The sequence below is a fragment of the Podarcis filfolensis genome (assembly GCF_964270895.1).
Source record: "Podarcis filfolensis genome assembly, chromosome: 15".
NCBI classification, from domain to species: Eukaryota; Metazoa; Chordata; class Lepidosauria; order Squamata; family Lacertidae; genus Podarcis; species Podarcis filfolensis.
The window spans coordinates 1,342,739-1,367,395 of record NC_139618.1 but is presented as its reverse complement, the minus strand read 5'-3'; the positions used below and the strand labels follow the sequence as shown (position 1 = coordinate 1,367,395).

General features: G+C 48.9%; 2 protein-coding genes across 8 annotated transcripts in view; both read left to right on the top strand.

Annotated features, from left to right (window-relative positions):
- Positions 1-910: 910 nt before the first annotated feature.
- Positions 911-10,014, top strand: ERAL1 (Era like 12S mitochondrial rRNA chaperone 1). 2 transcript variants are annotated; one of them, XM_083587832.1, is made up of 11 exons: positions 911-1,108; positions 2,750-2,911; positions 3,600-3,727; positions 3,830-3,907; positions 4,239-4,285; positions 4,381-4,442; positions 4,893-5,005; positions 5,905-6,264; positions 7,246-7,395; positions 7,521-7,601; positions 8,869-10,014. In XM_083587832.1, exons 1-11 carry the CDS (start codon positions 997-999, stop codon positions 8,992-8,994), a joined length of 1,419 nt encoding a protein of 472 aa, XP_083443958.1. In that variant the 5' UTR covers positions 911-996; the 3' UTR covers positions 8,995-10,014. The 2 variants fall into 2 exon arrangements, with proteins under 2 accessions (XP_083443958.1, XP_083443959.1); XM_083587833.1 differs by having other exon boundaries at positions 913-1,108; positions 8,872-10,014.
- Positions 10,015-11,873: 1,859 nt separating this feature from the next.
- FAM222B (family with sequence similarity 222 member B) overlaps positions 11,874-24,657 on the top strand; it is a 29,468-nt gene continuing 16,684 nt past the window's right edge. For 2 of the 6 annotated variants that reach the window (XM_083587749.1, XM_083587750.1), the window contains exon 1: positions 11,887-12,015. The gene's annotated coding sequence lies outside the window, so the exon portion shown is untranslated. Of the gene's footprint in view, positions 12,016-18,793; positions 19,125-24,657 lie in introns of those variants that run through there. The other 4 variants (XM_083587747.1, XM_083587751.1, XM_083587752.1 and 1 more) reach the window with 4 other exon arrangements.

Genomic DNA, 24,657 nt, shown 5'->3' with positions numbered 1-24,657 from the left:
TAACAAAACGGTTTGTTTTAATATTTCTGCAAAGCTTAGTGAGCTCAGCCTCCTGCTCTGTCGACAAAGCCGTTTCTTGACGATCGCTCTAGCAAGGAAGTGCAAGAGGAATAAATCTGCAGTTCTGCTGCGGGAGAGGAGAGACGGTCCGCAGTCCTCCTCTCTCGCTCTCCCCTACAGCTTAGGAGCTTCCCTGCTTGGCTCTGACACTTCCAGACAGGACCCCCCTCTGCGCTGGCCTACTGATCTGTAAACTAACAACTACACGACTCAGCAACAACGATGCTTATTGATGTTTTTCTTCATTTCCCCTGCAAATGGTTCCCTATATCAAGACAGACGCGTCTCCCAGGTCCAGGAAACTTCATTCCTCGTCCACGTCCTCAGAGGCTTGGTTTTGTCTCGCAACTCTGTGAGCGCTTTCCCGTCTCTTCCGCCTTCCGTCTATTCCCTGGCATGAAGTGACTGCGCTGTTCATCGTGGGAAATGAATTGCACGGATTCAAGTGTGATCACGTGACTGAAAACGGCCGCCCTGCGGAAAAACGGATATGCAATGGATACTCTTTCGGAAGTGACATCACTTCCTATTTCCGGCGGTGACCCTTCCTGTTTTCCCCGGGCGAACTGGAACGAGGGGGACAGAGTTAAGCTCACCCCTCAGGGTGTAGTAAGTTGTGAAACAACAACAACAACAACAACAACAACAACAACAACAACAACAACAACAACAACAACAACAACAACAACAACAACAACAACAACAACAACAACAATAGCAGTTGCTCCTGGCTCTTCCTCCGACTTCCGTCATCGAAGCCGCTCTGGCCACCGCCACCATTGCTCTCTATGGTTCCCCTCTTCCGCCGCTCCAGCCAATCAGATTGCACGGCTGCTTTCTTTCCCCTCCCTCCCAGAATGCATTTCGTGCCGCCAAGATGGCGCCGCCCGTCCGCTGAGGCGTTTCTTGAGCTTCGACGGCGCTCCGGTGGTTGCCATGGCGGCGGTGGCGGCGGGCCTGGCCCGGCGTGGCTGGCGGGCCTTAGGCCTGGCTGGACTTGGGGCCTCGGCGGGGAGAGGGAGGCCGTGGTCGCGCTGCCCCTGCTCAGGTGGCGTTGGGCTTGGTTAATCTTTGGAACTCGCCGCCGCATGCTGTGAGGTTGTCTCACTGGCGGGAAGCTGGATTAATCTGTAGATTGATCGGCCGAGTAGAAGGCCCAAAGCTAAAGCCATTTTAGTTTTAGGGAAAGGGCCACTGGTCTTAAATATTGTTTTTAATTCTGTAAGCCGACCTGGGAGCTTAGGCTGAAGGATGGGCAATTCATTCATTCGTTAATTATATGTTAAGTGCTGGCACGACACCTGCTTTGCATGCAGAAGGCTCCAGGTTCAATTCCAAGTAGCATCTCCAGCTAGCAGCTAAAGCACTGGAGAGTTGCTGCCAGCCAAAGTAAACAATACTGTTTGTTGGCCTTACTCAGTATAAGCAAGCTGCCCTTTTCTCCTCCTGTTATTCTGCATGAAAATCCTTTGCCTTAGCTTCCTTCTTTCTGCCAATAGTGCCTCTGTGCTTCCTGGCCTTTAATAGCCCTGCTTCCAGGAGTTTCTTTGTACAGTGGTACCTCGGTTTAAGAACAGCCCTGTTTACGAACTATTCGGTTTACGAACTCCACAAAACTGGAAGCAGTGTCCTGGTTTGCGAACTTTACCTCGGTCTAAGAACGGAAGCTGAACTGTGGAAGGGCACCAGCAGTGGGAAGCTTCATTAGGGAAAGCGCCCCTCAGTTTAAGAATGGTTTCAGTTTAAGAACGGACTTCCGGAATGGATTAAGTTTGTAAATAATATTTTAATGTTTCAATATTTTAATGTTGTATTTTAATGTTGTTTTTAAGTTGTAATCATTCAATTTGTTTTTATTATTGCTTGTAAGCCGCTCTGAGCCCGGCCTTGGCTGGGGAGGGCGGGGTATAAATAAAAATTATTATTATTATTATTATTATTATTATTATTATTATTATTATTATTAAACAGAGGTACCACTGTATTCCTTAGCCTTCTGCCTGCAAAAGTGTTTCCATTTCTAGAACCTGCTTTCACCAGAGGAAAGTGTACTCCTCCTTCCCCTTCTTTCTCAGCAGATTGACTGCAAACACTCTTTGGTTCCTGAGAATTTTCCTGCCTCTCTCATTAACACTAGAACATGTGGGCATCCAATGAAGTTGCATGCTTGAAGATTCAGGACAGTGAAAAGGAAATCCTTCTTCATGTAGTGCATAGTTAAACTGGAAAACTCACTCCCATAGGGAGCAGTGATGGCTGACAACCTAGATGGCTTTTAAAAAGTAGACAAATGAATTACTATTAGCCATGATAGCTATGCTTTGCCCACCACAGCTGGAGGCAGGAATATGCCTGAATACCAGTTGCTGAAAACTCCAGGAGGGGGCTCTTGTCTCAAATCCTGCTTGAAGGTTTCCCATTGGGACATCTGGTCAGCCACTGTGAGAACAGAATGCTGGACTAGTTGGGCCCGATCCAGCAGGCTCTTCTTATCTTCTTATGAGTAGCTGTAATGCTTGCCAGCATTCTGTGCCGTCACACCCATAGTTCAGCTTGTATCAGAGCAAGTTCAACCCCCACAAATGCCTGACATTCTGGGTTCTTGGTCCTGAGGTTTCCCCACCACATCCTTGATCTGCCATAGGAGTATTTCTAAAATGCTGGTTTTCTCTCTTGTTATTTGCTTTAGGTATCAGCCTCCATTTCTCGAAGGACCCATCCCATCAGGGCAGGATTGTCCCTGCTCGCTTGTATGGAAACGACTCTGCCCTAGATTACATCCTTGGGATTACTAAAGAAGATGCCCCATCTTTGGTTGGTCAGCACCCACCGCCTTTGAGCGCCTTTAAAGGTGAACCTTGACTTTTGTCAGTTATGGTTGGGTAGCAGGCCGAAATTGATTTCCTTTGGTAGAAGCTGATTGAAATTACTGTATATTATCGTAGGGACACGGGTGGCGCTGTGGGTTAAGCCACAGAGCCTAGGGCTTGCCGATCAGAAGGTTGGCGGTTCGAATCCCCGCAACGGGGTGAGCTCCCGTTGCTTGATCCCTGCTCTGGCCAACCAAGCAGTTTGAAAGTACGTCAAAGTGCAATTAGATAAATAGGATCCAATCTGGCGGGAAGGTAAACGGCGTTTCTGTGCACTGCTCTGGTTCGCCAGAAGCGGCTTAGTCATGCTGGCCACATGACCCGGAAGCTGTAATCCGGCTCCCTCGGCCAATAAAGCGAGATGAGCGCTGCAACCCCAGAGTCGGTCACGACTCGACCTAATGGTCAGGGGTCCCTTTACCTTTAATCATCATAATTATTATTATTAGTTGCCAACCCTTCACCCTCAGGTCCCAGGGAGGGTTACAACATTAAAACACAATATTAAAAACAGTTTAAAACAACTTGCAATCACAAAATTAGCCTAGTTCTGGATGTGGAAGCCTTTAGTTTAATCTGTTGGGACTCGCAAAGCACTGAGGTCCCATAGAGATTGTTCATGTGAAACCACTGGAAATAGCAAGAGATGTCCGGGCATTCTTTCTGCAGCTGAGCAAGACATTTTGCTGGGGCACCAGCCGGATCAGCCTGAGAATCCCAAGATCTTGAGAATCGCCATCATCGGGGCTCCAAATGCTGGGAAATCGACCCTGTCGAACCAGCTCTTGGGACGGAAGGTAATGAGCTGGAGCGCACAGCCTCCATGGGTGTGGGAGGATTGGGGCCGCCCTCCAGCACTCCCTTGCATTATACAACCCCTTGGCTTCTCTCCCTGACAGGTCCTGCCTGTCTCCAAGAAGGTGCACACTACCAGGCGCAATGCCCAGGGCGTCATCACAAAGGACGATACTCAGCTGGTTGGTATTAAGAATTGGCCCAAGCACTCTCCCTGCCCCAACACCCCAGGCACGCCTTGTGAAACTCACATGCCAAGGTTTGGTGCTGTTTGCCCACAGCGACTGGCATTTGGTGGTGTGATACTGCAAAACATGGAGACTCCATGTCCAGCTACCACGGTTGACGGCAGAGCTACCATTCATTAATTGAGGAGTATTCTGTTCTACTCCCTTATAGCAGGAATTCCTCTCTTTTTTTTCCTTCAGTGAAGTTCTCAATGAGCAAATTCATTTCTTCAGCTGAGACTTTTCTTAAACCTTTTAAGTGGTTTGATTCTGTTTCTTTGCCTAGGTTGTCTTGGACACTCCAGGCCTCACCACACACCTCAAAGCCAAAAGGTATAGAAGTAACTGGAGCCTGGGAGAGAAGCATTTCTCTTGGGGCTGGGAAGTACTGAATTCACGCTGTGTGTTTCTTTCAACTTTTCTTTCAGGCATCAGTTGGAAAAAACTCTGCTTTACGACCCTTGTAAGAGCTTGAAGAATGCAGACCTAGGTAGGGGCTTGGTTTCCTTTCCTTCCCTTGACCTCTGCCTCCTATCGTGCCACCCCTGGACCACTTAGTGGTCGCCATCCTTTGCTGCTGCAGTGATTTATGTGGTGATGGTGGGAAGGATGTACCAGTGTCCCAGTGTGGTGCAGGGCTTAGAGTGTTGGACTAGGACCTGGGAGACCAAGGTCCAAATCTCCACTTGGCCATGACTCACTGTGTGACTCCAGGCTAGTCACTATATTTCAGCCTGTCCTATCTCAGAAGGCTGTGGGGATATAAATGGGGGGGGGGGACATTGCTTTATATCCCATTTTTTTCTCCATGGAACTCAAGGTGCCTTTCATAATCCTCCCCCTCCTCATTTAATCTCCACATGGGCTGGTGGCTATCTGCTGCTTGGGAGTGAAAGGTTGACCCAAGCTGACCTTGTAACCCCCACTTCCTCTTTTGAAGTGCTAGTTCTTGTGGATGTTTCGGACCATTATACCCGGAACCGCCTCCATCCAGAGGTGCTCAAGTGTCTGGCTCGGTTCCCTGATCTTCCCAGCGTTCTTGTCTTGAACAAGGTGAGTGTGCCCAATTTCCTTATCCCAAAAAGATGGGCTGCAGGGCTAGAGAATGTAATATAGCAACAATTTCCATTTATTGCCAAAAGGTTCTTTTTTTGTCCCGTGGTGCAGAAACCACAGCAGAACCAAAAACAGCTGCAGAAAAAAATCAAGGGTGCTTGCAGTTTGTTAAAATTTGCACCCTTGACTAAAATTGCCCTCATCTCTTATCAAATGCTTTAGCTGATAGATCTCCTCTCTAATCTATGCAGCTCTAACCTTAATCTCGTCTTCCTCTCTCATTCATATATATGATTGCTACTTAGACTTGCATCTTCATTTTCACTGCTATTTTTTACCATGCCTTTGGCATCCTGCAGCCTCGATGCCACTCATCTCCAGTTCTGCTTTACCCCTGGAGCTGCTGGTGCCATCTTCCCTAGATGCCACTAATATTGAGATTTCTTTCGATGTTTTTCAGGCAACAATGCAAGCCAGAAATTCTGGCGAAGGGATAAAGTTCAGTTGAGCCAAGGGGCTAGGGACCAGGCCCCTCAACCACCTCAGTTGAGAGAACTGGCCATTACAGCTGGCACATACTACTCATTCCACAATTGTAATATAGTGTGGCAGCACCTACACTTTGGAACTCCCCGCCTATTGACATCAGGCAGGCACTTTCGCTACACATTTTTCAGCACCTGCTAAAAACGTCGTTTAGACAAGCCTGGCCAGATGTTTAGGAAGTCAAAAGGTGTTTTAATCTGCCTTTAGTCTATTGTTGCTTTAGCTTTATCTTTTCACAAACTGCTTTGAGGGTTTTCCTCCCCGCAATCAAGTGGTGCATAAATTTTAGGAAATAAATAAGTAAATACATTCCTGCAACTCCTGATTCCCTCCCATTTCTTCTGTTTCAGGTGGACCTTCTGAAGAAGAAATTTCTCCTGCTGTACCTGGTGACGGAGCTGACCGAGGGGGTCGTCAATGGAAAGAAGCTGAAAGTTAAGTCCAGAGTCAAGCCATACTCCCTTACTGAGGTCACCCAGGCGTCAGCGACCTCTGAACACCTGTCCCCAGAGACTAGGCATCTGGAGGCAGATCAAGGGACTCAGCCTGGCTCCGTTTTGGATGGTGAAGCCAGTGAGGCTGCAGAAGACTCAGTTCCTGCAAAGGAGAACAGGAAACATGTGAGGGAGAAAGCCAGGAAGGGCTGGCCCAGCTTCCAGGAGATCTTTATGCTGGCTGCTACGGAGAGAGAGGAAGTGGAGACTCTGAAGGTAAATCGCAGGGCTGTTGCTTGGGGTCATGCTTGGGGTTCCTGCTTTGCCATGTGGTGGGTCCTAGGTTTCAGTCCCCAGTAGCATCTCCAGGTAGGACTGGTCGGGAGGGAAGACTTCTGCCTGGCAACAATTTCCTTTGGGGGGATGGGGGGACAGGACAGAGTAAAGGCTGGCCCCGCCTTGCATTTTATCAAAATAATGCTTTTATTTGTTTTATGCATAAATAATATTTGTATGCTGCTGTGTCATAAAAAATATATCAAAGCGGTTTACAGAATTAGAAGATTAAAAACAGACGTCAATCAACCGTTGCGGAAGGATGTCTTCTTATTTGCCTTGTTAGACCTGGCAGAATAGAAATGTTTTCAGCAGGCGTTTAAAAGTCAGCACAGAAAGGGCGCCTGCTGAATCTCTAGTGGCAGAGAGTTCCACAAGACTGGGCCGATCACAATGAAGCCTCGGTTTCTTGTTGTCAGACGAGCCTTCCCATAAAAGGAACGGCCAGTGGCGCTCCTGCAGGTGATCTCACTTGCCTGAGCAGCGATAGAAGGGTTCAGGCAGGGCCTGAGGCACCCTGGACCCAAGTTGTTCCAGGTCTGTTATAGAACAGGAGGCTGGGTTGGTGTGCCATTGGTCTGAAGCTGGGAGGCCAGGGTTCGAATCCCCTACTCAGCCACAAAGCTCTCTGGCTGACCTGGGGCCAGTCTCTCTCTCTTTCTCCACCATGCCTACCTCACAGGGTTGTTGTGAGGGTAAGATCATGAGGGGGAGAACCACATCCACCACCTTGAGCTCTTTGCACAAAAGAAGGTGTGATGTAAATGTGGTATAGAAAATAAAATAAAATCAAAATGCCAAACACCCTCCGCCCCCCAGAGGCAGTGATGCAAGAATCATGGGACTGTAGAGTTGGAAGGGACCTGCAGGGGACATCTAGTCCAACCCTCCTGGCCTGACCCTGGCTCTTGTTTCCAACAGAGGTACCTTTTGAAGCAGGCCAGGCCAGGCCCCTGGGAGTTCCACAGCGAGGTCCTGACCACCCAGACCCCGCAGGAGGTCTGTGATAACATCATCCGAGAGAAGCTTCTCGAGTATCTGCCTGAGGAAGTGCCCTACACAGTGACCCAGGTGAGGTGGGGAGGGGCAGGAGGTGATGGGTTGGGATCCTATCCCCTTCTTCCCTTCCTTACACATCCTAGCATGTGCGCTCCCCTCCACTGTAGACCTGAGGGCTCCTTCTCTTTTCCTTGCAGAGGACGGAGGTCTGGGAAGAGGGGCCTGGCGGGGAGCTGGTCATCGTGCAGAATTTGATAGTCCAGAAGGAGACGCACGTGGTGAGTACCTGGTCAGAAGGTGTCTCTCTCCTCCCGCCACCAGCCAAGAGAAACATTTCTGCCAAGCTGTCAATTTGGCATTGAGGGTGGCTATTTTTTCCCCTAAACCTCCATCCCAAAGCAGTAATGGTAGTGGCCATGAAGAGAGGGACCGTCTCCACCATAGGCATTTAAAGCAGCTTCATGCCACTTCAGATAGCTGTGGCTTCCCCCAAAGAATCATGGGAACTAAATAATAATAATAATAATAATAATAATAATAATAATAATAATTTATTTATACCCCACCCATCTGGCTGGGTTTCCCCAGCCACTCTGGGCGGCTCCCAACAGAATATTATTATTATTATTAAAGCGATAAAACATCAAACATTAAAAACTTCCCTAAACAGGGCTGCCTTCAGATGCCTTATAAAAGTGAGATAGTTGTTTATTTCCTTGACTTCTTATGGTAGGGTGTTACACAGGGAGGGTGCCACTACCGAGAAGGCCCTCTGTCTGGTTCCCTGTAACCTCACTTCTCGCAGGGAGGGAACTGCCAGAAGGCCCTCAGAGCTGGACCTCAGTGTCTGGGCTGAACGATGGGGGTGGAGACGCTCCTTCAGGTCTACTGGGCCGAGGCTGTTTCAAGGAACTGTGGTTTGCTAAGCCTGCTGAGAATCTTTAGGCTGCTCCCCTATTCCCTCCCACCTCACAGAACTACAATTCTCAGAGCAGTTTAACAAACAACGAATGTTGGAAAATTCAGGACACATGAAAGGGGAAGACCTTCTTTATGCAGCCCATACTTAGACTGTGGAACTCTCTCCCACAGGAGGCAGTGATGGCCACCAACCTGGGGGGTTTGAAAGAGGGTTAGACAAATTCATGGAGGAGGAGGAGGAGAAGGCTATTGATGGCTACTAGCCAAGATGGCGGTTGGAGGCAGCAGTGCTCTCTGAATGCTGATTTCTGCAAACCCCATGGGGAGGAGAGGGCTGTTGTGCTCAAATCTTGCTCGGGGAGTTCTCATTGGGGCATTCCGTTGGCCCCTATGACCAAAGGATGCTGGACGAGATGAGCCATTGGCTTGATCCAGCAGGCTGTTCTTACTTTCTAATGTAAGCCTTCTTCCCCATAAACTTTCTGTAGTTACAGATAAGCTTCTCAGCTGGGGAATGGGGTAGGGTGAGCAAAAAAGGATGCCTAGGCTGTGATGCCACAAATGATAAGCTGTCTCGATTCCCACTGACACTCCTTTCTCCTTGGCCTTCGCCTTCCCCCGGAGCAGAAGATGCTCATTGGCTCCCGCGGCCACCTGATCAGCAAGATCGCCCAGGAAGCCGGCTCTGACCTGATGAACGCTTTCCTCTGCGATGTGCACCTGAAGCTTTCTGTGCAGGTGAAGAAATGAGAGCCGTCGCTCCCCCTGCAGCAGCCCGGCCTTGCCATGGAAGGGGCCACTCCAAGCCAACGACAAGGCCCTGCTTTCCTGCTCATGGGTCTCGCCAGCAACCGGCCCCAAGGACTTCTTCCCAACTTCTTCTTCTCTCCTGTCCCAAAGCCTGCAGGGGGCGGCCTGGCTCTCCTGACTCAGGTCCCATTTCAGGTGCGTGTCGTGTCAAGGGAAGTACTACAGATGGACCCACAGCCAGCAAACGATGATACACAAGGAGGAAACGGCAGTGCCAGGTTGCCAATGCGTATCTTTCACTGAAATTGCGCACATGCACATCTCCCTGGTTTCATGCGATGTGGACCCCCAGATCATGCGGCTGAATCTCACGCTCTCTCTGGCTCGCACAGTGACTGCTGCCTGGGGTGGGTGTAGGCTTCACTCTGTGCTAGCAGGAGAAGAGACGCAAACATTTCAGAAGCTGCTGCCTGGAGCCTGGCACTCCCATCCTAGTTTGTCTGCATCACTTTGAGTCAGGGCAAGGGCTTGTCTCTTTCAGCCAGAGACCCTTCTGGGCTCTGATGCGGCTGCCGTGCTCTCAATAAATTGAAGTGGTCACTCAGGCAACAGTTTTGTTTTCCCTTACTACTTAGGTCTAATGATCTCAGTCTCAGTGCCCTTCATCTGTAAAATGGGAGCCTTAATGGGTTGCCTTTTTGTAAAGCAGTGCTGGGCAGTTTTTCAAGAGCGCTTTGCAAACTGATCTGTGGTTGCCCTAGATCAGTGGTGTCCAAACTTTTCAAAGAGGGCCAGATATGATGAAGTTGAGGGCCGACCAAAGTTGTTGACCCAGGAAATAAACTGCCACAGGGGCCAGATTAAGCCGACCGGTGGACCGGATTATGCCCCCGAAACGGACTTTGGACATGCCTGCCCTAGATTATTTAGTCCGGATTTATCTTGTGAATTGCCCTTTTGATGAAGGGCGGTATGTAAATCTAATAAATAACAATAATAAAAAATTATTATTTAGGGTTACTGTCAATCTTTTGTGGGCATTTACAGAGCGAAATGGATAAAGGCCATTGTTCTAGGAGGGCCCATCCTTTCTAATGGCTGAGGAAAACAGATTATAGTAGTAGTAGTGAACCATCCCGCTACCCATAGTTCTCAGGGTGGTTCACAACATAAAAATACAAGATAAAAATAACACAATATACATCTCTGGCTCATGGGTTTGAGTCGCACATTGGGTGAAAGATTCCTGCATTGCAGGGGGTTGGGCTCGATGATCCTCGTGGTCCCTTCCAACTCTGATCTACAAGAACAAAAACATACCAATAACCCTGCCCCAAATACATTTAAATGGATATTGGATGTAATCAGCCAAAGGTCTGAAGAGGGATGTTTTCACCTGGCACCTAAAGGCGTACAATGAAAAGCAACCCCTGCCCTCTCAGCTTCCGGTTTGCTTTGGCAATCTCCATTTTACATCTGGAGGACCACAGATCCCCCATCCATCCTGACCTACAGGCATGCCTGGTGTGAGGTGTCTGCGCCTTTTTTGCTGCCAACCAAGAGTCCAGTGGCACTTAGTGAAGATGTAACCATTTTACTATGGACACTAGACAGATTTTTCAACGTGATGTCAGGTGCGTGAGGCTACAACGCCAGGCACACTTTCTTGGGAGCAAAACCCCACAGAAACTCAAGTAGAGCTTGCGTCAATGTATGCCCACGTAGGATTGCATCGTTGGGTCTGGTCAGAGCAATGGGTACTTTTTGTTCTTCTCCATTTTGCAACAGCTGCCTGGGCCCTCTCCTTTGCGTAATTCCTCTTTATAGTTTGCTGCATCTGGCTAACAGGCGTGGCTTTATCCTGTGGCAGCGGAGACCTGGAATAACGTGTCCTCTCTTAACCGCCCACCTTCTCTCTCAAAACAGAGGTCACAATGAAATAATAAGATTTATTCCTTGACCTTTGACACAAGGGCCCAGGGTGGCTCACAGTAAAGCACCTTGCGCCATTTAAAAGCAAGTTAAACAGTTTATGCAGTTATTAAATGAGGAGAAAGGGCCAGTGTGGTATAGTAGTTGGAGTTTCGCACTAGGACCTGGAAGGGACCAGGGTTCAAATCCCCACTTGGCCATTAAGCTCTCCCTGGGTGACCTTGGGGCCCAGTCACTGCCTCTTGGCCTAACCTACCTTGCAGGGTTGTTTTAAAGGGGGTGAGGGTCATGTACACCAGCTCCTTGAAGCTGGGGCATTATAATAATTATACTAATAAAATAATAATAATTAATAATAATAATAATAATTACTAAAGATAAAATATATAGGGCTGCTACAGTGTCTCTACCCTAACTCAATAGGCCACAAGGTAGGGCAGCCCGGATGTCCTCCAGATGTTCTGGACTACAACTCCCATCAGCCCCCAGCCAGCATGTGCTCGGATGTGGAGGAAAAGAGAGCGCATGCGCTGCGCGTGCGCACCAGGATGTCAAAACCGGCATTTCCTCCATAGCACAGTAGCGAGCGATGCAGAGACTGGCACAAAAAAGCCATAGAGATAAGGAAAGGTCCGCGTCTCAAACGAAAAAAACCCCAACGTAACCGTCACTTCCGGTTTCCATTTGACCTCCGGAGATACGGTGGGTGTGATGGAAACGAACGCGCACGTGCGCGTTCAAGCTGTTATCTCGCCTTGCTCCGAACCCGCAGAAACGAACAAACCTCAAGGCCGAGCCTCTCTTCTCTTTCGCCACCACACCCCCACCAGCCCCTAACAGAGAGCCGGAAGTGTCCGCGTGCTCTTCTTGCTGCTGTGACCCTTCCCTCTTGGAGGCGGTGCTGGTGGAAGAGGAGGAGGAGGAGCCTCTTCTGGGCCGGGCGGCGCGTGCGCAGAAGGGGGGGAGCGGCCGAGCCGGCTCTGAGGGGAAAGAAGGCGGCGGCGGCGGCGGCGGCGGCTGAAGGCGGCCAGAGGAGAGGCGAGGCGAGGCGGGCGGCGGCGCCATGAGGGCCGGGCGGGGGCTCCCACGGTGGGTGAGGCGGAGGGAAGCTGCACCGGGGGGGGCTCATCCGGGGGGGGGCGGTTATAAAGACACCCTCCCCCCCTCTCCTCAGGCCCGGCCAGGCGCCCCTCCCGCTCCCGGTGGGGGGAGGGGCGGAGGGCCTACCTGGGGGGAGAGGGGCAAAAAAAAACCCACCCGAAAAGGGGGGGGAGCACGCAAGGCCTCTCTGCGTGGGGGGGAATTAATGGGGGGCGACTGTGGGGTAACTAATGGGGGTGATAATTGGGGGGGTTGTGTATTTGTGGAGTAATTAATGGGGATGTTAAGGGGGGCTTAGGACGATGGAGGGGGGCTGTGTATTTGGGGGGCAATTAGGGGGACCTGGGGGAAGTCCATCCCCCCTCCCATTTATTTTGCATTTGTTGAGGTGGGGAACAGAGGATTATCCCCCCCCCACACACATTCACATATATGTACAGTATATCTATATATCTATATATACACGTGTTTTTTTCAGCCTGCTCCAAATTCAAACACCCCATTTTAAAATTTGTTTCGATAAAGATGGTAGCCTCATCTGCTGCTCTTCCCCCCGCACCCCTTTTTGTCATTCTTCCCCAATCCCAGTATCAAGATGAATGTTAGAGGGAAAAGAAAAAATGCCCCCGGGGGGTCGGTGGGGCCTCTTCCCGCCCCCAATCCCGCTGCTGCTGAGGAGCCTCCTCCTCCTTCTTTGCCCCTGCTGATCTGCCTACCGATTTTGAACTTGCGAAGTCACCTGCTTCCTCGCTTCTTAGGGAAGCCCCCCCCAAAAAACCCCTTCCGGCCTGAGTTGCTCCTCCTCCTCCTGCACCATCAGAGTCTCCTCTTTCCATCGCAGCCACCCCCACCTCTTGAACTTGCAGCCTCTCCCCCCCCCTCACCAGCTTCCTCTTTCCATCAGGTGGGCTCCTGCTTTCTTTTCCTTTTCCTTCCTGCACAAATCCAGCTGGGGCTGCTCATGTTTGCTCTTGCATCATTTCTCTCTCCCCTCCCCACACCTGGGTCCTTGAACTAGCTGCCTCCGCTGGGTCCCCCCCAGTGTGAGGTGGGCCTCTTGCCCCTCCCACAATGAAGTACAGCTTGCATTGCAGCTCAAGCACTTACTCCACTTCTCTCCCCCATTGCAAACTGCAGCCCCCACTTTCTCTTGAGGTCTTTCCCCCCCCCCATAAATCTTTCCCCAGTGCCATATCCTCCTGCATCACCAATATCCACCCCTTTCAGCTTGCAGCCTCTCTCCTCTCCTTAAGGCATCACCCTTCTCCCCCACCCCCAAAAAGAATTCAGCCTGGCTCCTTGTTCCTCTGACACCATCATTAATTCCATTCTTCTCCCGTATTCGTCTTCTTGCCTTGCCTGCTGTCTTTACCTGGATATGACCCCCTCCTGCACCACCTCTTGAGTTTTCTACCATGCTGAATTGGGTGTGGGTGTGTGTGCGCGTGTGCGTGTGTCCACCTTTAGTAGCAGTAGGAATAAGGTTTGGTCTCATTCCAAAGGTGTGCGGGGGGGGGGAGACATGGTAATTTTTATTTCTTTTTAATAAGGGATGGTCTAGGGCCTTGCTTTGCCCCATACCCCTGTTTGGTCAAGGAGGCAGGTTCCGCTAAAAATCTATTTAATGCTATAGAGCAACTGCCTTGAGTGAACCTGGTTTGTTCAGTAAGTTAGCTACCTTTCCCCGCCCCTACATATCAGCCCCCTAAGTCTTGGCCAGTCTAACCTGCCACGCCTCCCCAGTCCAAGGCTCTCCTGAAATTCAAACTTAATTCGAATTCAATTTAGGACATGTGTCCTTTTACAAAACAGACTTGCCCTATAGTCCCCACGCTCTCCTTGTTTAGGTCCCTTTGCCCAGCTCCCTTGTGGCAGGAATTCAGATCCGAAGGCTCCCTCCCCTCCCAGCAAGGGCACCCCTGGTAGTGACATTGCATCAGGCAGGCCTGGAAGGCACCACGTCCTGCTTCTGTCCTCTGTCACAGAGACATTCAATATCCTCTGTGGATTTTGGAGGCAGGGAACAAAAAAGATGCTGGTTTTTGGTCTTGGTGGGGCCTGGAGAGACAGCCCCCCCTCCCCGCTGTTCTTAGGGGAAGTAACAGAAAGAACAGGTGCCTTTTGGAGACTACCTCTGGCTTCTCCTGGAATTGAGAGACTAGGCTTGGCTGATTTAATTACACTTAAGGGTCCTTCCCTAAATTTCTTTAGGTGTTCTCAGTTCTCTCCGCCTCGGTTGAAGTGTCTGATGAGTCAAATTTAGATGATGTGAATGGGTTGAGGGAGCAGGGGTGGGGGTGCCATCTAGGGGGAAATCCACTTTGTCCTACTCTCATTATGCAACGCCCCTCTCCAAAAAAACCACCCCCCCACCACCCCTTTGATACAGAGTTTGCAAACATGTGAAATTCCATGGCTGGTTGCCTGAGGGGCGGTTCTGTCACGGGGAGCTGAGGTAGCTTTAATCAAGCTGCCACTTCCATTCTCGGCCTCGCTCAGAGGCCTTTTTTGCATCTGGCTTGAAAAGCCAGTTCGGATTATTTCCTCTCTGTCATGGACTCAGCCTCTCCCTTCCTCAGGCTACATATCTGCTGCCAGAACTGGGGATGGTAGTGGGGATGAATGTCTGGTGCTCCTGAACGTGTAAGGATTCTGGTACTTACAAAAATAAATAGGAAATTGCCTTGTATTGGGTCAGGATTTATGTCCCATCTAAACCAGAATTGTTTGTTCTGACTGGCAGCAGCAGGCCTCCAGGTTTCCAGGCAGAGGGGCATTGTTCCCAGCACTCAATCCCTTTTTATCTGGCGACTGAATCTGCAACCTCCTGCACACAAAGCAGGACCTCTGCCCCTGAGCTGTGAATCCTTCTACACTTTCTGTGAAGCTGAAAACCAGAATTTTGTGATGCCACAAACCAGAATTTTCCTAGCCCCATTGATGATACTGATTTACTGGGACTCCTGAATGGGGAGAGTTCTTTTGTTGTGCCCAGGTCCTGCTCGTGATCTTCCCAGAAGAGACGTTTTGCTAGGCCCTGTGAGAACAGGAGGCTGGACAGACTCTCTCCTGCTGCTCTTGTAAGTGGTAAGAGTTCTGCCCCTGCTCTCAATTACCCCATCTCCATGTTGAGTTTATGGTCTCCCTATCTTTGTGGGGAGTGGGGATGTTTACTACCACATACTTGGAAAACTTTGTTGGGGCAAGTTAGCCTGTCACAGGACATCACCTTTCCTCAGCATGAGATACTGGGATCAGTGGAGGACCGATTCCTTGGTAATTAGGGCGGTTGATAGCTTTGATGGCCATCTGTACCAGAAAGATATCGAAAACTGAGGACAGCTGCTTATAAATATATGCTCATCACAAACCCGAGGTATGCATCTCACATGTCAGCGATGCTGTATAGTTACCAAATTGAGAAGCCTAAATAGTTGGCCTCTTTGGGTGTTTAAATGATCATACCCAGGAGGAACTCCAGCTCCCATCCCATTCTGGCTGGAGCTGATGAGAACCAGAGTCCCAACAACTTCTGGAGGGTCCCAATTCGTGACCTGTGGGGCTGAGACATTTCCCCTCCAGTTCCTAGTACTTTAAGCCCCAACCGTGCTCAAGGTTGGAGGACAATTGTGGCCCATTTAGGAACTGATGCTAGATTTCTAGATGTTTTCCTCCCCAGTCCTGATCATATATGTGTAATTTTCTTGAGAGAGAATGAGCCCCTCAAGTCTTGTGTTCATATCTTCAGGAATTTTGTGGAGGGTGGGAAATCATAGCTCAGTGACAAAGCACCGAGTCCTAGTTCTTTGGACTCTTGTTTTTACAGTCAGAAAGCTCCTTGGCTCCTAAGGTGCATATCATGACCTTTCCCAGCCAGGTGCCCTCAAGATGTTGTGGACTTCAACTCCCATAAGCCCCAGCCAGCACCTTCAGGGCACCCAGTTGGCAAACGCTGGCAGTGAGGTAGGTTGTGGCATTGTCTGTGGCCTGCCTGTGCCTTTTTGGGGTGTGTTAGGAGAACTTCCTCAAGCCCTATGTGCACATTTGCTATTCTTGTTCACTTGCCATTTTACAGGTGAGCTAGCGATGCAGATAGAGGTTACCTGCAGGGAGTTGATTGGCTTGGCTTTCCCCCTGCCCAAGTCCCCTCCTGCTGCAGTGGGGGTGCAGAAGTCTTTGAGGAGCAAGAAAGCTCATCAGGGTTGAGTCTGAGGCTGACTTTCTAAAATTATTATTAAAAGGAAGAGTGCCACAGCTTTGATAAATGTTTTGTGATGACCTTTGGTTTTACACAAGTGATAAATGGAGGAACAGCTTTTGACAAATGCCACGGGATGGGGGATGTGAGTGGCAGGTGAAATGATCTGGTTCCCTTTTCTTATTCTCCCCTCCACCTCCCCAAAATTCATTTTTCTGTGTCTGAAGTCAAGGAAATTGCTGTAAGCAAAGTAAGGTTTTGATGGTGGTCTGTTCTAACAAGCCTGGTCAAATAACCTCCTCAGAATAAGAGAATTTATTCTGCTTCTTCCCCTCTTATACAGCCTAATCCAATGCATATTTACTCAGAAGTAAGTACTGCTTTGATCTGATTTTTCTTTTCACTACATATGTATCTCTAAAAACACTGCTGACCTTGAACAACTGAGGGCCATGCTTGTTATGCTTCCATTAAACCCCCCCCCCAATTGCCTCCAGTTCCCTTGAGACTTTCCATGAAGTGTGTCACGGGTTTTTTCCAGCCTGTTTAACCCCTGCCTCCCCCACTTTTGCCTCCATTATAACCAATAAACCATGCAAAGCCAAAGTGCTGCCTCCCCTAATATTTTTTGTCTTTTGGCCAAAGTTGTTGAGCTTTTTTGCAGATTCTCAAAGAAAATAAAGACAGATTTTCCCAGACATTTTTGCAATTTCTGCCTGGACATTGTTTCCAACTGCCATATTCCGGCTATGTCCAGGACATTCCAGACGTATGGCAACCCTATTTTACTTCCATCTGCCTAGGAGTAAGTGCCATTGAATTCAGTTCAGGTTGTATCCCAAGTAAGAACACTGCAGATCACACAACAAGGTGGTTGTTGTAATCATGTGGGTCATCTGCTCCTCTCATGTTTACGTGGGAGTAAGTTCTTCTGAGTTCAGTATGGCTACCTTCCAAGCAAGGGAAGCATGCAAGAGACCACAGCTTCAAGGGGTTAACTATTGAACTCGTTGGAATTTACTTCTGATTAAACATGATAAAGATCAGGTTGTAAAAATGAGATTGGACTGTGTCTTGCCCAAGGTATCTTAAGTCTGAGGTTGAACAGATTACAGCTCAAATGCTGTGGGATTCATGGCTGAGAAGTAAAATTTGATCCTTGCATGTAGTAGTTTGGTAAACCCAGAGTTATTAAGATGTAACCTTCATTTAAGTTCGGTTTGTATGTGTGCAGCAGAAGCAACGGTCTGGATCCAGAGTGTAAAAAAGTGTGGCGTCTCTCATGGGCTGACTTTACTTTATTAAACCTATTATTGCATCTGAGGAATAGGGCTGCTTACAAACATGAAATAAAATGGATGTACTTGTGTCCCTGAGCTAAAATAAAGCAGGAACACTCCCTCCCTCCAAGCATGTGGAGTTTCCTTAAAAATATGTAGGTCCTTTTTAGCGAGGCGTCTAAATAAGCCTGTGGCTGCTTTTTGGTTTTAATTGTGCAATTTATCTTTGAACTTAGCGGCCACCTGATTTGAGCACTAGTTTGGTTGAGGTGACCTAGAGACAACCCACTGCATATGTTGTTCTTTCCGTTTTGAGCTGCCTTGCCAAGGAAGCATTGGAAACATTTAGGTTTTCCATCCACTGGATGGAAGAGAGAGTTCTTACGTATGCCTGATTGCACAGCGATATGAGTTGGTCCCGCTGAGGCGCTCTGCTGAGTGCTTCTTTCCCAGGCTGGCCGCTTTTGGTGTGCTGCAAAGTATTCTGCGGTATGGTCTAGAGCAGCCTTGGGGCTGATGGGCACCTGTTGGTGAATGTTGCTCTAGAGTCACTGGCAGTGTCTTTGGACTTCATTTGCCATCATCTCCCCTCAGCCTGGCCAATGGTCAAGTATGGTGGGCATTGTAGAATTGTAGAGCCAAAGGTCATTGTGAAGTGGGTTGGGGAAAGGCTGCAGAATTCTGGCATCTACCTCATTGGCACCAACATGGCGCAGTCCTTTTGATTTTTGGCTTTTTATTCTCAAAAGTCAACCATGCTGACCAAATTGAACTCATGACAAGGAAGGAACTGTGTTGGCTCTCAGAATTGATCTCCTGAAACTAATCAGCAGCAGCATAATCAATTTTCTTTTACTTGGAAGAGGAAAGGGAAGCGTTTGTTAATGCTGTATTCAGTGTGTATTAATTGAAGGGCAATCTTGGATCTAAAGGAGCTCGTGACCTCAGCCACATAGAAAGCCTTTCTGTGTTTCCTTATCTCCCCTCCCCTCTATGTGATTCACAAAAATGCCTAGTAATGGAGGGTGTGCAAAAAAAATTCCCCTCCCTCTTCTGGGACAGTCAGTGGGTGCTCCCCACCCCCTCTTGCCCATGCCCAGCTGCACTTTCACAAGGGCAGAGAGACCCTTGTTTCTAAATAATCTTGGGAATGGGTACTGGTCTAGGATCCTTGTCTTTGGTTCTGCTTACCAAATATTTCTCTGTCTCCCTGTCAGGAGAATTGGACTAGCAGTGTGATGCTGAGCTAAATGACTCTTGGGCCAAGGCTCAAGACACAACACTGCCCATACTCTTATCTGTAATTACGGAAGCAGGCCATGAGAATTGTTCGCAACCTTCACTTTTTGCTTGCTTTTTTAAAACAAACAAAAATGCTTGCATTCTTCTTCTGCAAGGCACACAGAGAGGTTGTTGGAGAGAGCGTGGTTTCACTCAGGAACTGATTCCAGGCACCCCATTGGGGCATCTGGTTAGCTACCAAGCAGAACATTGGACTCAATTGGCCTTTGGACTGACCCAGTTGCAGGGCCCTTCCCATGTCCTCCTAGGATTTGCAGAGCGCTGGAGCTCTGCCCCTCAAGGTCTGCAGGTCCTCTTGACTTCTGAGAGTTTACCAGGTAACATGCTCCCAACTTCAAGCTTGTCTTCCAAACCTTAAGGGTCAGAGGCTTGTCTTTTTGCTTTGAAATGAAAGCTAATGTCTCTAAGATGCAGAGGGTCTTCTCGGTAGTGGCGCCCACACTGTGGAACACCCTCCCATCAGAAGTCAAGGAGATAAATAACTATACAACTTTTAGAAGACATCTGAAGGCAGCCCTGTGTACGGAAGCTATTTAAGTTTTGATGTTTTACTGTGTTTTTAATATTTTGTTGGGAGCCACCCAGAGTGGCTGGAGCAACCCAGTCTAATGGGCGGGGGGTACAAATAATAAAATGATGTTGATGGTCCATACTCCAGTTCATTCTGTTTGTGCGTTCCTGTTGTGGCAGCTCAGATTTTGTACATTCTTTCTGGAAGCTGAAGCAGAAGCTGCTTGGGCAAGTAGGCATGGGAAATGGCAGACGGGGAATTTATTGCTTGCTCATTTGGTCTCCGAATGACTTGCATTCCCCACCCCCACCCCAGTTTTTGGTGTTGTTTGGGTGTTCCTTTTCCAGGAGCCAGCTTGGGATCAAGGGTCTGGAGGGTGCTCGTTGCAGCAGGAGAGGTGCAAATTGTCACGAGTTGAAGGGATAGCCTGGGGTATGCCGAAATCTAAAGGGAGAGCTGTGGCAAATTGAGCCTTCTGAATCTTCCCTGATTTAATCTTGGTTGATTTCTGTCTGGCCTGTGAATCAGAAGTTAGAGGGACATTGTGACTTTAGATCATAGAAGCATCAGAGCTAAGAAAGGAAAGTCAAGGGAAGAAAGGGCCGGGGGGGGGGCGAGGAGGAAGGATGGCTGCAGTTTGGGCAAAATTTGCTCTGTACATCATGCTTTTGGGATGTTGACAGAGAGCAGGAGGGCTTTTAAAATTGTGATAGAAAGGAGCTGAGGTGCTCGGCCTTCTACAGATTCGCTTATTACAGCAAAGGTAGTGAAGCCCTCGGAAGAGCAGCCAGGACCCCCACCTCCAAACCTGACCTTTCATAGGAATGTAAGAAGTTCCCTTACACTGAGCCAGCCCATTGCTCTTTCTGGCTCAGTACAGTCCACATTGACTGACAGCAGTTGGCTTTCCAGGGGTTCAGGTGGGAGTGTTTTCCCAACCCTCCCCCAAAACAGAGTAAAAAATAATATATTTTTTTAAATGATAGGGTGTGCAGAGTTAGCAGCTCTCCCTCTCTTGTAGACTTTGCTCCTGAGCAGCAGTCAGACTCTGTTCCTGCGCGGTGGGGCAAGGAGGACTATTTGCGACTGCCAGCCAGGAGAGCAGATCTCAGCTGCTGACCAAGCACTGAATCTCACCTGTTTGGTGCCCTTGGCAAGCCAGCATCTCTTGGCCTGCTCTGCTTCCTAGGGTGGTTGCAAGTTGAAGTGGAATCATCTCCCACAAGTCTCCTTGGAGGCAGTGGGAGAGGACGACAACGTAAGTGTGATCAGCTACCCCTCCAGGCTGTTGTAAATTGTGAGGGTGTCAACTTACTGGCACATTGAATCAGCTTGCAATATTAACGTTGGGCCGTTGAAATCCGGAAGCCGCAACTAGTGGAAGGGCAACCAACTCAGGTTTCTTCTTTAAAAGAAAAAGAAGTTGCCAGGCGTCAGAAAGAGCCTGTTGATGTGTTTGTAGCAGACATCCTGGTTGAGGTGTTGAGTGTTGTATGCAGCTGACTTTGGAGCCACAGGAGCAAAGGTGGGAGCAGGTGAGATGGGGCAGGTATGTGTGATCAAGCAGCTATGTATAATAACCCTCCTCCTCTCCAACTCATGGAAACACATCCTTTCCTTAGCTGCCTGGAAGAACAGCTTCAAATATATTGGTGATCTCCTTTTGCTTTTTTCTCTCTCTCCCACTGCCTTTCCTTTCTTCAATTCACATCTAAGGTGATAAATTCAGCTCCCTTGAAATACAATATGCCAGAATGGATGTGGGGTTTCTGCAACTGGCAGTGGGAGTTATAAAACCAGAATTGTCAAGTCGGAAAGGGACCTCAGGGGTCATCTAGCCCCCTGCACTACAGGAGTTACTGCCTTCACTGGTTCTGATTTAAAAGGGAGGTAGAGCTGGGTACCAACCTGGTCCTCTCCAGGTATTTAGGACCACAAATCCTGGCTGGACTTATTCATTTTTATTGTTATTTATTCAGTTTATGTACTGCCGGTTATTAAAAGATGTCAGAACGGTGTACAGCATTAAGACTCCCTTATGGGCGTTTAGTCCCCAAACATCTGGAGGTCACCAGATTGGCAAAAGATGCAACCACTGAAGCATCACAAAAGCAGAGAGGCTTGTAAGAATTTGTATGGCCTAGTAACTTTTGTGGACTTAACAGCAAGACTGACCTCAAAAGAATCTCAGCAGTGTTGTGCACCCTTGTAAGTAAGTCCACAAAAGTTACAAACCCACTTTAAAAAAGAAAAGACAGAGAGAATGAATTTAGTGATGCCCTAAATAGAGAGCCAGCTTTTGTGAAGTTTCCCTTCTTTAGTCTCCTGGCCGTGACTCCGTTCTCCGTAGGCAATCAGGCAAGCAATGATTTGCAAATATTGTTCCATATGAAACTGTGAGGCAAGATGGCTAAGCTGTGGCCATCCAGGATGTTGTTGGATTCCAGCTCCCAGTAGCCAGCATGACTGTTGATCAACTATAATGGGAGCAGAAGTTTAGCCCCATATAGGGCAGGGCACAGGTTGGACATCCCTCCTGAACAGTCTTAGGTTGCAGAGAAGATGGGGACAAAATAATGATTCATGCTCCCACCCAGTGTCCAAGAGAGAAGCTGTCTGGTTAAAAAGTCATGCTCATCATTGCAGCCTGTCTTCACCAGTGCCCTTTTAGTGGGAACATGACTTGCCAGGTAGTTTAAGTCTTCCCTTTGCCTTTAAACCTTAGTTGTTTGTAATGTTTGTAAAGGAAAGAAAAAGGCCTGCTACAGCTTCGAGGTTCTTTCTTACTGTGTTTTGTTCCTGTCCCTTTTAAAGTTGTCATTGTGGGGGGTTTTACATTTAGGTTCTGCAATTTTTGAATAATTTGTAGCTGCTGCTGCTGCTGCTGCTGCTGCTTCTGACAGTAAATGAAAGTGCCTGTTGCATTTGTTGAAGAAGCAATCAAGGCCTGGTTTTATTTATCATGTAGCATCTGTAGGGAAGAAGTAGGGGAGAGGAATGCACAAAACCTGCTGTTCTGTGTTAAAGGGAAGATGTAACGGTCCTTCAGTTCTTTCTCTCTCATGTCAGAGGCGCTTTTAGGGTCACACGACTGAGGGCTCTTGGTCTTGTGGTTTGCAATCAGGGCTGTGTGTGTGTCCTCATTCACAGGAAAGCGGAACATATTTATGGTTGTCCTGGAGATCACTTTCCCAAGGATCTAGGAGCACGGGAAGCTGCCTTACACTGAGTCAGACCATTAGTCCCACCTAGCTCAATTGCCTGCACTGACTGGCAGCAATGACTCCCCAGGATTTCAGGCAGGAGTCTCTCCCAGCCCTACCTGTTGGTCCCACTGGGGATTGAACCTGGGACCTTCTGCTTGTGCAACAGATGCTCTGCCACCGAACTTCTCTGCTGCTGAAGGTTGCAAAGGTACAGACCCGATGAAAGATATGCTTGGCTAAATCACAGGTGCCTGAGGTGGTAGCCCCGACAGGGTTGCCAGTAATCAGGACAGAATTTAAAGTAAGCAGGATAGGGTTTCCAGTAATCAGGATTGCACCTCATTTGCATAATTTATAAAGGTTGCGCCACTTGCCCTGCCTGGATTGCATTGGCCCAGGTTGCTCTGCCAAGCAGGGTGGGGCTCTGTGGAAGGTGGCGGTGGAGACCCGTGCTGTAATGTGGGGAGTGATTCCCCACCTTCAAAACCACGTCAAGCCTGGAAAACTTCAACCTCCAGAATGTGGCGCTTTATACCCAGCCGGACCCAACTGCATAATTAACAGCATAATGTATGCGCAATTAGGCCTTGGAGTTGCTGCCGTCAGGCTCTCTTCCCCACCCCCTCCTTGCCTTGCTGGGAAGGAGCAACGGCCTCAGAAGCATTGATCATCCAGCAGCAGCTTGGCTGAGTAATGTCAAGGGCGAAAAACAGAGAAGGCAAGGGAGTTTTTCAGGCACTTTGGTAAATATTAATTAAAGTGATTCATAGTCCAGATAGCACAGCCAGAGGTTCTGAGGATCCCTGAAGCGGAGGGGCTGGTTGCAGCAGCCCCTTGTTAATGCAGCAGAACCGAAGAGGCCTTCTAGTGGCATGGACTTTTCCTTCACTCTTTAACATTCTCCACCCCCACCAAAAAGGTTTACTTTTTAGGGCATGTAAGCATACAAAGTGCCTGCCCTCTGAAGAGCCCCCCCCCCCGCCTGCTATGTTCTCTGTGCGAGTCCCTGTTCTGGGTGTGCCTTCTGGTGAGAGTGAAGCCAAGCGCGTGGCTTCCTCGGAGGACAGGTAAATTTTGCTGCCTCCTTGTGGGGAGTGGCTGTAGCCTCTTATGCAGCTCTGCAGATGTTTATGGGCTCCCAGCTCCCATAATCCCTGGGACGAGTGGGCGTTGGGGGTCCGGCGACACCTGGGGGGCCACATGTTCAATGCCCTTGTCAGCAGAGGTGGAGGACGGTAGCTTTATCACCACTGCACCAAGGAGAAGAAAGCTAGAAGGCACCGCCTCCCCCAAGCCATTGGAGCAGGAACAACCTATTTCCTCTTCTCCTCCCCCCCAATTCGTTTGAGCAGATAATAATAAAACAGGGACTTGTTTTTAAAAATCTTGACACTGGGAGCCAGTGTGGCATAGTGGTTAGAGCGTTGGACCAGTCCCTGTCCCTCAGCCTAACCTACCTCGCAGGGTTGTTTGTTGTGAAGATTAAATGCGGGTGGTGGGAGGGAGACTATCTGCCACATTGAGCTCCTTTGCAGGAAAAAAGGTAGGGTAGAAATGCAAGAGATAAATGCAAATAAGAATAAAGGCTTCCTTCTGAGGAGGACTTAATTTTCACCTCCTGACATAGCTTCCTCACCTCGGGAGAAAGACAGAGCACCCTCCTAAGAGGAAGGGCAGTGACTGGAAACCCCCCAAGAGGGAGGTGAGTTGCCGGACAGTGGGCGAGCAGGAAGCACGGCTACTGCCTGTATTTTGTTAAGTTTTTTTAATGGCCACCTATGAAAAGCTGGGCCTGTGTGGTGTTGGGTTGGAGCGGATGGTGACTGACCCAGGTGCTTTCTGAAACTAGATAACATCTTTTTGAGGTTCAGAACTTGTGAGAGGTCTGTTTATGCGAAGGGAGGCAGCAGGGACTGTGTGTCTGTTTATATCCCTCCAATAAGGAGGATCAGGAATAGTGCCCCCCGCCAGCTTCTCAAATCAGTTTAATCCTCAAGATGTCCACTTGCAGCCTGGCTCCCTGATGCCAGTTTGTTGTTGGTTTTGTTGCCAAAGCAGCTTAAGTTAACAGGCTTGTTTCTGGGGATTGTGGGGGAGGGGGTGAGCCTGGTGGGCGCCCCACTTCCGAAACCC

Bases quoted from the DNA above. Each gene is read 5' to 3' on its own strand.
- ERAL1 (XM_083587832.1), top strand. From the start codon at position 997: ATGGCGGCGGTGGCGGCGGGCCTGGCCCGGCGTGGCTGGCGGGCCTTA. The intron at 3,728-3,829 runs GTAATGAGCTGG...TCTCCCTGACAG, and splicing joins ACCAGCTCTTGGGACGGAAG to GTCCTGCCTGTCTCCAAGAA. The intron at 7,602-8,868 runs GTGAGTACCTGG...CTTCCCCCGGAG, and splicing joins TCCAGAAGGAGACGCACGTG to CAGAAGATGCTCATTGGCTC.